The 16,170-nt window shown below is 56.5% G+C and overlaps 1 protein-coding gene across 4 annotated transcripts in view; it reads right to left on the bottom strand.

Annotated features, from left to right (window-relative positions):
• CELSR1 (cadherin EGF LAG seven-pass G-type receptor 1) overlaps positions 1-16,170 on the bottom strand; it is a 150,743-nt gene that overhangs the window by 61,738 nt on the left and 72,835 nt on the right. For all 4 annotated transcript variants that reach the window (XM_073788046.1, XM_073788044.1, XM_073788045.1 and 1 more), the window contains exons 3-5: positions 13,127-13,349; positions 7,255-7,370; positions 6,646-6,734 (exon numbers count right to left, since the gene is read on the bottom strand). In XM_073788046.1, coding sequence (XP_073644147.1) covers positions 6,646-6,734; positions 7,255-7,370; positions 13,127-13,349 — 428 coding nt within the window. The remainder of the gene's footprint in view (positions 1-6,645; positions 6,735-7,254; positions 7,371-13,126; positions 13,350-16,170) is intronic.

Below are 16,170 nucleotides of genomic sequence, written 5' to 3'. Positions count from 1 at the left end.
CCCATGTGCCCAGGTACATTCTCTACGTCTGTGTCTTTATTCCTGTCCTGCCCTTAGGTTCATCAGAACTATTTTCTTTTTTTTTTAGATTCCATATATATGTGTTAGCATACGGTATTTGTTTTTCTTTCTGACGTACTTCACTCTGTATGACAGACTCTAGGTCCATCCACCTCACTACAAATAACTCAGTTTCGTTTCTTTTTATGGCTGAGTAATATTCCATTGTACATATGTGCTACATCTTCTTTATCCATTCATCTGTCGATGGACACTTAGGTTGCTTCCATGTCCTGGCTACTGTAAATAGTGCTGCAATGAACATTGTGGTACATCACTCTTTTTGAATTATGGTTTTCTCAGGGTATATGCCCAGTAGTGGGATTGCTGGGTCATGTGGTAGTTCTATTTTTAGTTTTTTAAGGAACCTCCATACTGTTCTCCATAGTGGCTGTTATCAATTTACATTCCCACCAACAGTGCAAGAGGGTTTCCTTTTCTCCACACCCTCTCCAGCATTTGTTACTTGTAGATTTTCTGATGATGGCCATTCTGACCAGTGTGAGGTGATACTTCATTGTAGTTTTGAGTTGCTTTTCTCTAATGATTAGTGATGTTGAGCATCTTTTCATGTGTTTGTTGGCAATCTGTATATCTTCTTTGGAGAAATGTCTATTTAGGTCTTCTGCCCATTTTTGGATTGGGTTGTTTGTTTTTTTGATATTGAGCTGCATGAGCTGCTTGTATATTTTGGAGATGAATCCTCTGTCAGTTGCTTTGTTTGCAAATATTTTCTCTCATTCTGAGGGCTGTCTTTTCATCTTTTTTATGGTTTCCTTTGCTGTGCAAAAGCTTTTAAGTTTCATTAGGTCTCATTTGTTTATTTTTGTTTTTATTTCCATTTCTCTAGGAGGTGGGTCAAAAAGGATCTTGCTGTGATTTATGTCATAGAGCATTCTGCCTATGTTTTCCTCTAAGACTTTTATAGTGTCTGGCCTTACATTTAGGTCTTTAAGCCATTTTGAGTTTATCTTTGTGTATGGTGTTAGGAAGTGTTCTAATTTCACTCTTTTACATGTAGCTGTCTAGTTTTCCCAGCACCACTTATTGAAGAGGCTGTCTTTTCTCCATTGTATACTCTTGCCTCCTTTATCAAAGATAAGGTGACCATAGGTGCGTGGGTTTATCTCTGGGCTTTCTATCCTGTTCCATTGATCTATATTTCTGTTTCTGTGCCAGTACCATACTGTCTTGATTACTGTAGCTTTGTAGTATAGTCTGAAGTCCGGAAGCCTGATTCCTCCAGCTCCGTTTTTCTTTCTCAAGATTGCTTTGACTATTCGGGGTATTTTGTGTTTCCATACAAATTGTGCAACTAAATACCTTTCCTTATTAAAAGAATCCAGAGTTCTGTGGGTAAAATGACCCTTCTCCCTCCATCCCTCTCTCTCCCTCTCCTTCCCTCTCTTTCTCTATCTCCCTCTCCTTCTCACTCTCTCTCTCCCTCTCCCCTTCTCCTCTTCCCTACGCCACCCCTTCCATATCCTCTGGAGCATCAGTTCCTGGACAGCAATAGAGTTTTATCTCTTTTGTCTTCTGTATATCCCCGTACCCTAAACAGTTCCTGGCACACGGTAGGCAGTCAATAACTGCTCCATGTATTAATGAATGAACAAAGGCATGAAGGAAGGGCTGCAGGGAGTGACGAGGGAGGCCAGGCAGCCACACCCAGAGGACCACATAAACCACAGCAGTTCTGCAGGACCCCAGGAGAACTTTCATCAAGACCGGCCTGAAACAAGATTCTGAGTGGAAGCCCTTGAGTTTTCTGGAACATTTGTGCAAGCAGAGGGAGACGCCCCTGACCCCAGGGTGTGGTGGATCACACCCCTCTGCACCACCCCATGCATAGCCCACTCCCCTGGAACCCCTGGAATATAGTGTGTGACACAGACCCAAGAATGAATGACGTGAACAAGCCAGGTCTGAAGTGCAGCCGGGGCAGGGTAGTCCCTAATGAACCCTGTACCAGTGGCCCCTTCCCCAAGGTCATGGGAATCTCAAGCACTAGGATGCTCTTCTCAGTGATCTCAGAGGATGCTGACACTTGAGAGAAGCAGCTCAGCTGGGGCTCTCCCTTCACGAAAATGCTTTCAGCGCTGGACCAAAGACAACCCTTGTCATCTCAGAATCACTCGAACCAGAACGGCCGACTGCCGAGGCCCCGCCCAGGATCCTATCAAACTCCTCCTGGATGATGTGTCAACATCCCCGAGGCCCAGCTGGGCTGCCAGACAAGGTGAGGGCCTCCAGGTAATCCCTCCAGACGCCCAGTGCAAGGGCCTCGCCGGGCACACAATAGGCACTCAGCGAGTGAGTGACTGTCCTCTCAGGCGTCCTCCCCAGGAAGAGCGGAGATGCCACATTACAGATGCTTCCACAGAAGGGTGCTTCCCCCTCCCCACGGCCCCCAGGGTCTCTACACAAACATTTTGACACCGAAGGGCAAGGGGAAAGGGCAGACACCCCGAAGAGCCCTGACTACCACCAAACCCGAGTTCCAATTGCAAAGAAATCATTTTAGAACTATCTACACAAAACTATCGTCTCAGAACAACCTGCACAAACTCTTCCATCGGGCGCATTCACTCTTTTGCGAGTTGGCAGGGGAAGTGTTTACCTATCGTGCACAATAGTCTCGGGAAAAAAAGCACATCTGCGACGAAGTGATGACTACAAATCCTCCCCAAACCTCCAGGGGCGGGTGTGGGCGGCGGGGCTCTGGGTCCCATCTGCGCTTGACGGAGTTTGACATGTTTCTGCAAAGCGTTGTCCGCCTTTAAAATACCTTCCCAGGAAAACGCCCAGCCCCAGCGGGCACCCAGGCTCCACCGAAGGTGAATTATGCCACCAGACCTTCCCGCTTCAAATGCCACCAAGCAGGGAAAAAAACGTAAACTGGCTCTGCCTGGCTCCCTGCCTGGGGGCACCAACCCATAGGAACCACGTCAAGCGGCCCTGTTCTCTGATTTCTGGCTGCCTTGGCCCACGGGGAGCCTAAGGAAACGGGAGGGAGCGCCGTCAGGAGGTCGCTTCTCTCCATGACCCCTCCTAGCTGGGTTCCATTCTGCCCTCTCCCCTGGTTCCTCTCGGCCTCAGGGCTGTCACAGCCCCGGGTCCTGCACTGCCCAACGTGGGTGCCCCACACCCTGCGGCCCTTTGGTGATACGCCCTCCTGGGACCATCCTGGTGAGGTTTCCACCTATTTCCTGGGTGTGTGTTGGGGGTGACTGGTAAAATAGCCCAGACAGGCTCCTGGGCCCCAGCAGACTTGGGGAGGGTGCAAGGGGCCCCAGAGGCTTCCCACACAGGACCCACTCTGAGGACCAGACACGACGTGGATGACACAACAGATGCCCGCAGAGCAGAGCGACTCGCCCCTCCCAGACCACTTCCACTGCTGCCCTCCTTGCCATCCGTCTGGCCACGCACCCGCCTGACGTGGGCCCTTCGCACTGCCCCCACGCCCCCCTCCAAACCTGCTCGCTCCCTGCCGAGGCCCGCCCGGGCCCCTGGACACGTGAGTGCCTCGGGCCCTGAGACACAAAGCTCCCAGGAGACAGATGTCCCTGATGCGGAGCACTTTGAGCACTTCCCGTTGTGTGATGACGGAAACCACAGCAGGGGGGCCTCAAGGTCTACCTGCAAACTGCTCGCTTTCCTCCATCCAACAGCCTCGGGCAGGAGAGGAAATAGCTGAGCTGGCAGCAGGGGAAAGGCCTAATCCCACGCTGAGGGTCTGCTTCAGGTGCTGCTGAAAGGCTGGGCCTGGGAACGGAAGCGGCGGGTGGCAGTGATCCACTCACTGCCAGGGCGTGTTCTCTCATGTGGGCTCCTCCTTCCTTCTCCCGGGGGCATCCCGGGGGCCCTTTAGGGGTGAGGTGCCTCCTCGGTGCTCCCTGGAGGGTCTCTGCAAGCAGACCCTCGTGGTGCTTCCTGAGTGCCTGACGATGGTAAAGAATGACGGATGCCTCCGGACCTGGGCAGGGCCGGCCGAGCCAGAGGTTCCGTCTCTGCTCAGCTGTGACAGGCTGCTGCTTCAGCCACGTGCAGGTGCTCTGGTGGGCAACTGAGGCTGACACAGCCCCGAAGCCCAAAGTCTTCAGCCGGCCCTGGGAGATGCGTTTCCCATCCAAGCAGAAAGGAAAATGCACCACGACTGCGTCCTTTGCTTCCCTGACGTGGAGCATGGGCCCCAGAGGGTCCCCTCAGCCCATCCCGACTGGCCTGCACCCTGCCGAGTGCACAGCCAACTGCCCATCCCTGATGTCCTGGCCCTGCTGGCAAGGGGAGGAGGCCAGAGGCTGAGAGCTCAGAGGTGTGCGAAGCCCAGACTGTGGGGCATGACATCCTTGCCACGTGGCAGCCACCTGCCCCGGAGCAGCGGGCAGGCCAGAGCACCCGTTGCAACTCTTACTTTTCCTTCTTTCTACTCGAGGGGGTGTGCAACGTCCCGACAAAAGCCCAAGTGTGTGTGAGCCAGAAAACCACTGACCCCTTGTCCCCAGCCTTGGCCCAGGAGGGGCCAGCCTCGCAGGAGCTCTGCTGTCGACACATCTGCTTGTTGGTCCTACCCGGACACGGGACAGCCATCCCGACCATGTGAACAGAGGAATCGGGGGTCCGACCGCTGTCCTGCTGGCTGGAGCAGATCCAGGCCCCGACATCAGATACAACAGTTCCTGCGCTCAGCGGGACTGTGCCCCGTGCTATGGGGACACAGAGGCTCACAGGGCGTGGTCCTGGCCTCGGGGCTCGTGACCCTCCAGGATGCCGGGGCACAGTCTTCGTACCTTTGCGCAGTTGAGAGCTGCCTCATCGTGAGAGAATGGCTGTGGGGAAGACTGTCTCCAGGGCAGAGAGAAGGGGCCGAAACCATCTGACCTCGAGCAGGTTGTAGGGGCAGAAGAATTCACTTGGGGGAGTCCGGGGGGCCCCTCTGTCCTCCCGGGTGAGAGAGGCCCACGGGTAGCAACTGGGGAAAGGACGTCGTGTGGGTTAAGACATCGTGAAAGAAAAACCCAAGCTGTGCGTCCATCCCCTCCTCGAGCCCCCCGGAGGTCAGCAGGAGGGGAGGCTCTGAGGGTCCCACGGCGCCCACTGCCTCGCACAGCAGCCACGCAAGGCTGCTCCAGGCGGGCAGCAGGTGGGTGCACCTCACGCTGGCCCTTAATTGTCCCAGACAGCCGTAGGGGCACAGCTGCAGCAGAAGACTCCAGCGCTTGAGACGGGGCAGCTAGGAAATGGCAAGTGTGTCTTTGGAGGCGCGTTGTCTTCCTCTGGTCCGTCCCCCGCCCCCAACCCCACCTCCTTAACTGGCTCACGCGGCCCTGCATCAAGCAACCCGGGCAGAGCCGAGACCACGGCCCCGGGGGGCTCACAGGAACAAGGGCGGCAGGCTGTCCTGGGGGCTGCGGTAGCCCAGACCCCGTCCCAGGCGCCTGCGAACGCTCTCTGCTTGGTCCTCAGAATCCTGAGAGCGGCACCAGCCCCCACGTCGCTTCAGATCTGCACCCTGACCCCACCAGAACCTCTCCCTGCCCTCATCACAAATACCGTGCAGAGTTCCACACCCCAGTCAAAAGCTACCCGGCCTCTGTCCCGGGCTGGGCGACAGGGGCATCTCCCGCCCACAGACCGGGGACAAAACCCACGGTCACCGTGGGGGTGATCACTGCTGGGGGCCTGAGTATTTCGGGTGACGGAGAAATGAGACGTGTTCGGTGAGCCATATGTAAAAAGGAGGCAGAGGGCTCCGATGGCTGCGTACAGACTAGGGGAAGGACAGCGACAGGGAGGGGTCTGGTATGACACAGACCTCAGGCCCAAGTGGTGGGAGAGGTCGCCCATCACTACTGTGTCCAAAAGCTGAAATGCAGTAGACATGAAAGACAGAAAGCACCCTTCCTCCATGGGTGTATCTCTTACAGAGGGAGGACCCCTTGTCTGCCAGGCAAGCCCAGGCGCAAGCCCGTGGAGGCCTGGGTCGGGGCTCAGAGCAGGAGGGACCCTGGAGTTTCCCAGGAAGAAGAGCGATTTGCAAAAACCACAGCGTCGGAAAGCACCACAGCGATGGAAAGCGGGGCTTTCTGATGCAAAAACCGCCAAGGAGTTTCCTCACAAGCCAATAAACAGCAAAATGAAAGGAAACCCCCCCAAAACGCCCAGACCTTCACAGCATTTCCTAGGGGAGCCTTCTGACTCTCAGGTTTCATCCAGGTAAGAGGGGACTACTTGGGCTTTGGAACAGTGTTTGAATGGCCTGGAATTTTAGCCACCAGTAATGACTCGGCCGAGGCAGCTGCAATGAATAAGCCCTTTCTGCGTCCTTTCCCCCGTGTAGGACTCTGGGGTCCCTGAGTCTCCCCGCCCAGCGCTCCCTGGGGGAGTATCCGCCCCAGCGCAGGGCTTGGGTATCTTTACACAGACCCTCAACAAATGCTCATTTCCTAAATAACTTTTTCAACCAGCATATTTATTGAAATTTCAGAGTATAAATGTCTAAAGACCAAAAAGCTGCCAGGGCCGCCCCCCCGCCACTGGCCGCCCCGGGCTGAGGGTCGGGTGGGGCGGGGCCGGTCCTACCTTGTTGTAATACTGCACCTGCACCGAGTGCCACCGGCCGTCACTCACGCCCCCAGGAACCTGTGGCGCCACCATCGTCGTGGTCTCACCTGCGGGGCGGGGGGAGGTCCAGAGAGAACAGAGGTGAACAGACCACTAAGGCTGAAAGTCCTTCCAACAGTCTGGACGAATGTTCTTTCCAACCACCGGGAAAACATTTTTAACGGCTTTGTCAATATTTTCAACCTACAGAGGCAGAAGCACACTTCAAGGATCCCCTAGTTTGTGGAAATTTGAGCTGTGTCTCATAAACAACGCTGCAATGAACATCTCTGTGCGTTCTGGATTTCTCCCACAGGATGGATTCCCAGATGGAGAACCAGGGAATCGGTGGGTCAGCACGCCTGACGGCGCTGCACAGGATGGGGTGTTTCTTCGCTTTTTTGACCGTGCCGTGAGGCATGCGTGACCTTAGTTCCCCCAACCACAGATCGAACCCACGCCCGCTGCAATGGAAGCGTGGAGTCCTAACCACTGGACCACCACGGAAGTCCCGATGGGGTGGTTTTAAACAACCAAGTGCCCAGGACGTGCTCCGAGGGCGGCTCCCTCCTGTGCAGAAGGCTTTACCTGCCGAGAAGGTGAGCTGCACCTGCTCGTCCACGATCTCCAGGGCGATGAAGTCGTGCTTCTCGTTGAAGCGGCCATTATACAGTAGCAGGGCGTTCCTCTCCTGGGTGGCAAACCTGGGGGGCCAAGGGGAAGCACATCACACAATGAAGGAGCCCGGGGTGGAAGGTCTGCAGGTGGCCTGGAGGTGGGGGAACAAGAGGCTGCCCAGGGCAACAAGCCTGGCCAGAGTGGGCAAGAGGATGAGTACGCTTGGCAAAGACTCTGGTCCCCAGTACTCTTTTTTTCACAGCAGGAGTGGACAGCCCATAAAACCTGATTAGCAATGTTCTCTTCTGGAAGGAGCAAAGCAGATTCCAGGGGGCACTTTGGTTACCACAACCTGTACAGGTGAAAAGATTCCACTCGCACAGTGCTCTAGAAGGATGACACAGCCACTATACCAACTGGAAATACCTGGACAGTAAACACATGCAGGGCATACATCCCGCTACACGCCACAGGGCACAGAGATGTGGGTGTTGATCACCACCTCGGGGCCTATGCCACTCGTCTCCACCACCACACTCCAGCCACACTGTGTCCTTTTGCTCCCAAACCCTACATTCTTCCCTGCCCCCGGGCCTTTGCACCTGCTGTTCCCCCGTGTGGGGAATGATCTTCCCTGGCTCTGCAGATCTCCCAGATGTCACTCCGACTGTGCTTTCCCCAACTCACTTTATCTAAGTTGCGCCCCTCACCCTAAAGGCTATCACACCACTCATCTTACTTCTGAAATTATCCTAATTGTTTGTTTGTTTACGAGAACACATGATCCTTTAAAGGGACAGATGATGACTCCCGTTCACTGCTGCATCCCCGACACCAAAACAGGACTTGGTCCACAAAGCGCTTGGTACCGATGTGCTGAGTCCACGGACGGATGGCGGCCCACGTGAACCGACAGACGCGTGGAAACACAAGACTTGTGAGACTTGAAGCACTCGGAGTAAAAAACCACTTACTCTGACAAGAGACAAACAGCCTCAGAAATCCTTCTCCCACCCCCTGAGGAAGCCTCTTCCATCAGACCCAAGGGTCCCCGACACACCAAGTCACCACAAGGCTTCCTCGACGCCCCGGTTACAGAGAACCCACAAACCTCCGGAGTGAACTCGGGACTGTTTCCTGAGCTAGCCGGATGTCTCTCTCATCGGAGATTAAGTGGGGGGAAATTCTTTCCTTTGATTCCAGGTTGGTTTATCCATTTTCATGCGGCAGGAGTCTGTCAGAACCAGCCTCAGGCATGTGACCCTAGCCTCTCCCTTGAGTCACATAAAATTGACATTTCCCGCCCAGACCTTGCATCCCCTCGGTTTAGAAGTCAGCAAGCACTGATGACAAACTCTAAAGAAAAAACATCTGCACAGCAGAGTGGAGGCTCCGGGTGTGGAGTGAGCAGGTAGAAGAAGAGCTGAATTAAGACTGGGATCCACTCGACCCCAGGCTCGCTTCCCTTTGGGGGGGTCTCACTGTTGTGGGTTTCTCTTTGGACCGAGGGGGGTGGTCAGTGCTGAAACGGTCCTCCGGGCAGGCACCACGCACTGCTGGGAATGGACGATCTAACGATGGGACCCAGGGCCACAGGGAGGGTCTGAACAGCACAAGTAAAAAGGGGAAAGGCCAGAAGCAGAAGCCGAGGCCTGGTGAGGGGCCAGGGGAAGAGAGAGAACAAAGGGTGGCAACAAGGAGGCTGGGACCAGGAAGCTGAGGCCCCCGGGAGCCCAGGCCCTTGGCAAACAGAAACCAGAAAGAGGAAAAGCAGCTTCGAAAGAAACCACCTGAAACAAAAGCCCTGGGCCATGGGCTTCCCTGGTGGCGCAGTGGTTGGGAGTCCGCCTGACGATGCGGGAGGCGCAGGTTCATGGCCCCGGTCCGGGAGGATCCCACGTGCCGCGGAGCGGCTGGGGCCGTGAGCCATGGCCGCTGCGCCTGCGCGTCCGGAGCCTGTCCTCCGCAGCGGGAGGGGCCGCGGCGGTGGGAGGCCCGCCTACCGCAAAAAAAAAAAAAAAAAAAAAAAAAAAACCCCTGGGCCGGTGCCCCAGCCCACGTCTCTCACAGTACGCCCGGCAGGAGGCAGGAGGCCCAACTCCTTCCAGGCCCTGCCCAGAGCAACCGCAGCCCGACACGGAACCGCTCCCCTGCCCAGGTTCTGGGGGGGCTTTCTATGATTTTGCGTTTGAAGCTAAACTCCCTGATGTGGCCTCGGCCCCGCCCTTTTAGCCATCATCAGGTGTGTCGGAACCCGTCCATAACTGTTGTCACGTGTGGTCATTTACAATACTGGATTAGACGAGCAAGGGGACACGCGCTACGTCACGTGGGCACTTCATTAAACACGACTGTTCTTTAGTTTCTCTGAGTCTGAAGCTGCCAGACCTCCTTTGCTGGTTTCCAGCACGTCTGCCGGCCGCCATGTCCATGGGCCCCACCCCCAGGACCCTGGTCACCTTTCAGGTCAGCCTCCTGCAGCTTACTCGCTGCACTGCCTATGACAGAGGGCTGCCGGCCACGTCCAGTGGTGGGTGGCCATGGCCACGTAGACACCAAAACGACATGCCATCGGCCTGTTTGCCGGAAGACACAGGGCACCTCTGATGTGGGGGGGCGGGCACCCACAGAAGCCTGCTGTTCTCAGCATCCAGACATGTGGGGCACAGAGTGGCCAGGGGTCCCAACGAGGGGCCCTCCTTTTGGAGGCTGTGCCCACGTGATGGCCTCCTGAGCACAGGGTTTAGGGGCAGAGGGCGGGGACGTGGTGTTGCGAGCAGGCAGGGCCCGGACCAGGGCCTGGCGCAGAGGCCCAGCTAGAGAAACGGGAGGGCAACAGCAAATGCCCACTCACGTGAGTCCTCACAACAGGGCGGGGTGGAGCCCTGCACCGTGCACCAAAACGTGGGCAGTCACCCTAAAACAGCGGCCCAAACCTTAAAACTGCCCTTAGAATCAAACAGCACTGCAGCCTTGCAGCCGGGCCCAGGGGGCCAACCAGAGCTGTATCTCCCACCCCTCCCTCTTCCAAGCTCCCGGGAAAGGGGGTGGTGCTCTAAGGATCAGAAACAGAGCCACAAGCAGGGCGCCCCGGCGTGCACACGGGCTCCACGGATGACAGCTGCTCTTGCTATTTTATTAAAGCTGGTCTCCAAGGGAAATTCGGGAAGAGGGCAGAACGTGGGAAACACCTGCAAATCAGGACAAGCAGGCCCTGGGCCCGGATCCTTCACGGGGGCGGGGGCCAGAGGGAGGGAGGTTAAGAGCACAGGTTACAGGCAGGGCCTGGGGGTCCCACCGGACAGCCTATGACCTTGGGCAAGGTTTTCAACCTTTCCGCCTCAGTTTCCTCACCTGCGAGATGGGGAGAACAGTGATAGCAGCTCTCAGGGTTCTCGTGAGGAGGAAGTGGGCCTGACAGGTGAGGTGCGGGAGCAGTGCCAGCACGAAGCCCGAGTGTGGCCGCTGAGCGACCCACGCTGACGTCTGTGGTGAGTCGGGCCGAGCTCAGAGGGTATCTCAGCAGGGACCCGTCTCCCGACACAGACGTCCTCCAAGAGGACGCCATCTGCACCCCACACAGATGTCCGGGCCCAAGAATGTACCAAGGGGCTGAAGCAGGGCAAAGTGGGTGCAGGGGTCTGCCTGCCTCTGCAGAGCTCCCAGCAGACACTCCAGGCCACTCAGAATGCCTGGAATGTTCTCCCTCTGCAACTCAACCCCCTCCCACCCCCCACCGGGCCAAAGAGCCCCTCCTCTGGGAGAGCGGGAGCCCCCCGGCCAACGTCTTGGGGCCACAGAGGGGAGCAGTGGGCGCTCATGCTTTGTGAGAATGGAAATACCAGCCAGCTGCTCGCCTGGGCGCCTGCGTGTCACGACACAGGACAAAAAGCCCAAGGAGGGCTTCCCTGGTGGCGCAGTGGTTGAGAGTCCGCCTGCCAGTGCAGGGGACGCGGGTTCGTGCCCCAGTCCGGGAAGATCCCACATGCCGCGGAGCGGCTGGGCCCGTGAGCCATGGCCGCTGAGCCTGCGCATCTGGAGCCTGTGCTCCGCAACGGGAGAGGCCCGCGTACTGCAAAAAAAAAAAAAAGCCCAGTGGGTGGACAGGCACAGAGAGTGAGCTGGACCTCAGCACAGTGATGAGCACGGACACGGCAGTCCTGGAGCAGAAGCCCGGAAGCACCACAGGGAGCTCGTGTGGCCGTTTAAAGGTTTCAAAAGGACGTGCATCTGCTTTGGAGACTTTAGCCCAATCAAATCACCTGACAACCAGGAAAAAAATCAGGATCAGGAAATCTGGCATGAGTTCACACCCCCAACCAATGATCTAGCATGAAGGATGGGTTTAGAGCAAAAAGATCTGAGCTGCAACGTAGAAAACCCGCCCACGACTCAAGCCCCCACGGTACCCAAATGCCCTCATCCGGACCTTTCTCTAGGGGCACTCAGGGTGGACAGCGGGCTGATCCTGCAAGCAGGAACATCAAAGGCTGAAGGTAGCAGACAAGCAGGCAGTGACCAGACGTCCAGCCGGAGCTGGAATGCAGGTATGGCCCCGCCTGGGTCAGGGGGGCTTCCTGAAGGAAGCAGCAGCCGTCGGACGGGCCGGCAGGGGGGGCCGAGGAAATGCCTCTGCAAGGCTGGGCAGGTCCAGAGAATCACGAGGTGAGGGTGGCCACGTCACAGGATGCGAGGTGCCAGAATCGGGGGTCACCAGGGGTCAGCACACAGGGGGCCACCCTGTGCCCTATTCAGAAGTTTGGGTTTTGCCCCAGGTGGCAGGCAGGCCCGGCAGGCCTGGCGGACAGAGATCCACCTGACCCAGGCTGAGAGCAGATGCTACCACTGCTGTTGCACGGGGGAGAGGGCGGTGGCCCAGGCCAGAGTGCTGGGAACTGGGAGGACAGTGGCGGGCGGGGGAGACACGAGGTCAAGGGACTCACAGGACCTGACCGAGATGGGAGGGGAGGCGAGACGGAGGAGGACTGCCCGGGGGGGTTTCACATCAGCACCACGCGGCGCCCGTTGGCTACACCGCACCCCTCACCTGCTCAGGGTGGGCAGCCCCGGGAGAGGAGTCTGCCCCATCTCTCCGTGAGATGCCCTGTTCTCCAAAGGGCAGCTCAGAGGGAGCATCTTGTTCTGGGGGACACAGAATGCCGCATTCCCCTAACGGGTCCCCTAAACGCTGACCAAATACAAAATACACCCTGTACTACTAAGGTGAACTTGATAGAAGTCTTTACAATGGAAGCGATAGATTTTTAAAAGTTAAATTAAATCTAAATTCTCTTGGAGAAAAAGATGCAAAAGTTAAAGAATGGCCACAGCACACAGTCAGCCTGCTTCCTCCTGTTACGGTTAAAGAACCAGCGCGGAGAGGGGTGAGGCCGCCCGCCCGCCCGCGGTCTCCCAGCAAGCCGGCGGCACAGCAGGAGCCTATGCTGAGTCTCATTCCCAAGCCTGCTGGGCCCTTTCCCTCCACCTTCTGGCCACCTGGGTGGCAGGGGTGCCCACGTGGTGGCAGGTGAGTAGGACCGGGGCAGCCGGGGGTCGGCTTCATGGGCATGTGAGCTGGGCGGGCAAACAGGGCGCCACACCTGCTAAATGCTCTGTTGTCACCAGCTGGAAATTCTTAATTTTTGAACCCCATCCTCAAATTGCATGGGGTCCTACAAATTAAGTGGCCAGTCCTACAGCCAGCGCTGGCCAAGGTGACTCGACTCTCAGAGGCCCCGGTGGACGGGGGTTGTTGTTACAGGACGGAGGGATGTGCGGAGACACAAGGCCACCTCGCGACCTCCAACCACAGGAGGCGTCGCGGGCACGCGCGGGGACTCACGCGAGGGCCACGGTGAAGTGGAAGCGCTGCCTCAGGCCGCGGAAGGTGACGAAGGACTGCGGCGGGAAGCTCCTGGTGGCCACTTCGCAGTAGGGCCTCTCGAACGCGCCGGGGGGGCACACGCAGTGGAAGCCGCCGATGAGCAGGTTCACGCAGGTGCCGCCGTTCTTGCACACGCCGTTGGTGCAGCGGCCGGAGCGTGCGTTCACCTCGCAGTGCTCACCTGGGGGACGAGGGCGGGAGGAGGTCACACGGTGGCCTGCTGAGGGGAGGGGGGCACTGCTCCCACCCAGGCTGCAAACGCCGCTACAGAACCAGCTGCTAAACCCAAACCCGGGGGCACCTGAGGCCTCTGGGAACCACCCTGGAGTCGGGCTGCAATCAGACGTGTGCCGTTCCCGCTGGCCTGAGAGCACCCAGCACCCGGTGGGCCGTCTAAGGGTGGTGGGGCAGCGGGTTCCCAATAAGCACCCCAGGGGGCTCTTCGGCCGAATGCACCAGGTGGCCAAGCCACTCCAACCCTGTCCCTGTCCCGGGCCTGCTGGGGTCCCCGCACTCGGGGGAGTGGGGGGACCAGGGGAACGTGCAGCTGTGAACACTTCTGGGCATCCAACCCCTTTCTGAACGCCCCGCTGGCTGAGCCTGGCTCCCTTATGAGAGAATCACCTAGAAAGAGTGAGGATGACGGGAAGGCCTCGTGCCCTCCCCGCACGCTTGCCCGCACGACGCTGGCCACCTCCGGGCCTCGTGGGAGACTCGGGAGCAGGCCAGGGTCACTCTGGCCCAGGGCCTCCTGTGTGGCCTCCTCCCTCCCCCACTGCCCGGCCGGGCAACGCTGGATTCCAGTTCGTCTTTAATCATGTCTGTTCCTCCCACCGGCCTCCAACTGTGCTCCAACGTCTTCTCTGTGGCCTAATCCCTCACGACAGGAAGGTTCTGGAAGCTTCCACATAGAAACTGATCAGGCAGCCCAAGCTGACCCCCCAAGGCCCGTCAGACCCAGAGTGCCCACCGTGGCAGCCAGCAGGGGTCTGACTGGGTGATCCTCGCTCCCTGGGACACAGCCCAGACCTGCCTCTGTCACAGGGTAGACATTGCCAGCCACCCACAGACCTGCAGCCCGACAACCGGAAATTCCCCAGCTCCCACCAATGTGTGTCACCAGTTTTGACTTCTAAATGAACGCATTTTAAAATAAAAGTACTACATTGCATACTAAAAAAAAAAAAAGAAATCACAGTGCAAATAGCACGGCATGGGAAGCCTTCAGCAGTTTCTAGCGGGTCCCCACAGGAAAACATCAGGAGAGCTGGATGCCCCGGCCATCCGGCATGTTTGCTCAGCGCGGTACCTTGGAGACCCTCCCTGTTGGCACTTGGGAGTTCCTCCTCTTTCTTCCTAATGGCTGCACAGTATTCAGTTAGAGCAGCGGTCCCCAACCTTTTTGGCACCAGGGACTGGTTTCATGGAAGGTAATTTTTCCACGGACGGTGAGCAGTGGAGGAGCAGGGGTTGGGGGGGAGTGGGGGATGGCTCAGGCGGTAATGCGAGCGATGGGGAGCGATGGGGGGCGGCAGATGAAGCTCCGCTCGCTCCCCCGCCGCTCACCTCCCGCTGTGCAGCCCGATTCCTGGGGGTTGGGGACCCCTGTGATAGAGGACCCCATCAGAATTCAAACCACTAATGTTTCTTGTTCTACCACTGATGGACACGGGGCTGTTTACAGCTTGCTTTTATCGCAGGTAACTTTTTGATATACATCCTTGGCGTGTTTTAAGAATATCTCTCTCGAGAAAATTCCTAAACGTGATGAATCAAAGGTACACACAGTTGACAGCCGCACTTTTTTCTGACTCACCCAATATTTCCAAACCGTCCTCCCCAAAAGGATGCACAAATTCACACATCCTCGCCAACGCAAGGTATGTTCAATCTGTAAACTATTTTGCATTTCTGACAAATGAATCTTCCAGGTGTTTTATTTGCAATAATTTTTGATGAGGTTCAACATCTGCCCGAATTTTACTGGCGACGTCCATTTCCTTTCTCTGAACTGCCTGATTATTCCTGTGTTCATATTTCAACGATGGTTGGTTTTGTTTTTATGGTGTTACGTGAGGTCCTCATGAATTTCAGAAATGAACTATTCTCTGCCGTTTCTGTGGTAACTCCCTCTAGGCTTAAGTTTAACTTTCAACGTATTTATGTATTTGTAGTCACATAAAAATGTTATATCTGCATACGGTCATATTTATCCATGTTTCCTTTGTGACGCCAGTGCTCTCGGGTTATTCAAAGGCTGGTATGAAGAGATACGAAACTCGGAGCTCCAGAGACATCCGGCACCAGGATCCTCGGTGCACGGAGAAGCGTGCATGCAAACGGCAGTATCATCCTGGAACCCAAAGTCACTGGGATCCCCAGACATGGGCTTCCCTGGACGCCCTCTGTGCCTTTTCAATATTGAACCATGTGAATACTTTCCCTACTGTCTCAGTCTGCTCGGGCTGCCGTAACAAGATACCACGGGCTGGGGGCTTAAACAACGAAAGTGTATTTCTCACAGTTCTGGAGGCTAGAAGTACCAGCGAGATCAGGGTACCAGCACGGCTGGGGTCTGGTGAGGCCTCTCTTCCCAGCTGCCCGCTCCCTCTGTCCTCACACGGCCCTTCCTCTGTGTGTGTGTGTATAGAAAGAGGCAGAGATTTCTGTTGCCTCTGCTTATGTGGACGCTAATCCCATCGGATCAGGGCCCACCCTGATCATTTACCTAAATTACTTCCTGTAGGGCCCACCTCCAGATACAGTCCCATTGTGGAGTTAGGGCTGCAACCTAGGAATCTGGGGGGGACACAATTCAGACCAGAGCAGGCATGTATGAGACAATTGGGAATTTGAACAAACTGGATAGTGATACTAAAATTTATCATCATTTTAAAGAAGAAGACTTAGATGCTGTGGAAGAGTGGGTACTGTGGTGTACCCCACATGTCCCTCCAGGACCAAGGTTCTGGAGTGCTGGGTGATGGGGGCTCACAGCTGAG

The sequence above is a fragment of the Tursiops truncatus genome, chromosome 11 (genome assembly GCF_011762595.2).
Source record: "Tursiops truncatus isolate mTurTru1 chromosome 11, mTurTru1.mat.Y, whole genome shotgun sequence".
NCBI classification, from domain to species: Eukaryota; Metazoa; Chordata; class Mammalia; order Artiodactyla; family Delphinidae; genus Tursiops; species Tursiops truncatus.
The sequence above is the reverse complement of the archived record's forward strand: the minus strand, read 5'-3'. Positions and strand labels throughout refer to the sequence as shown.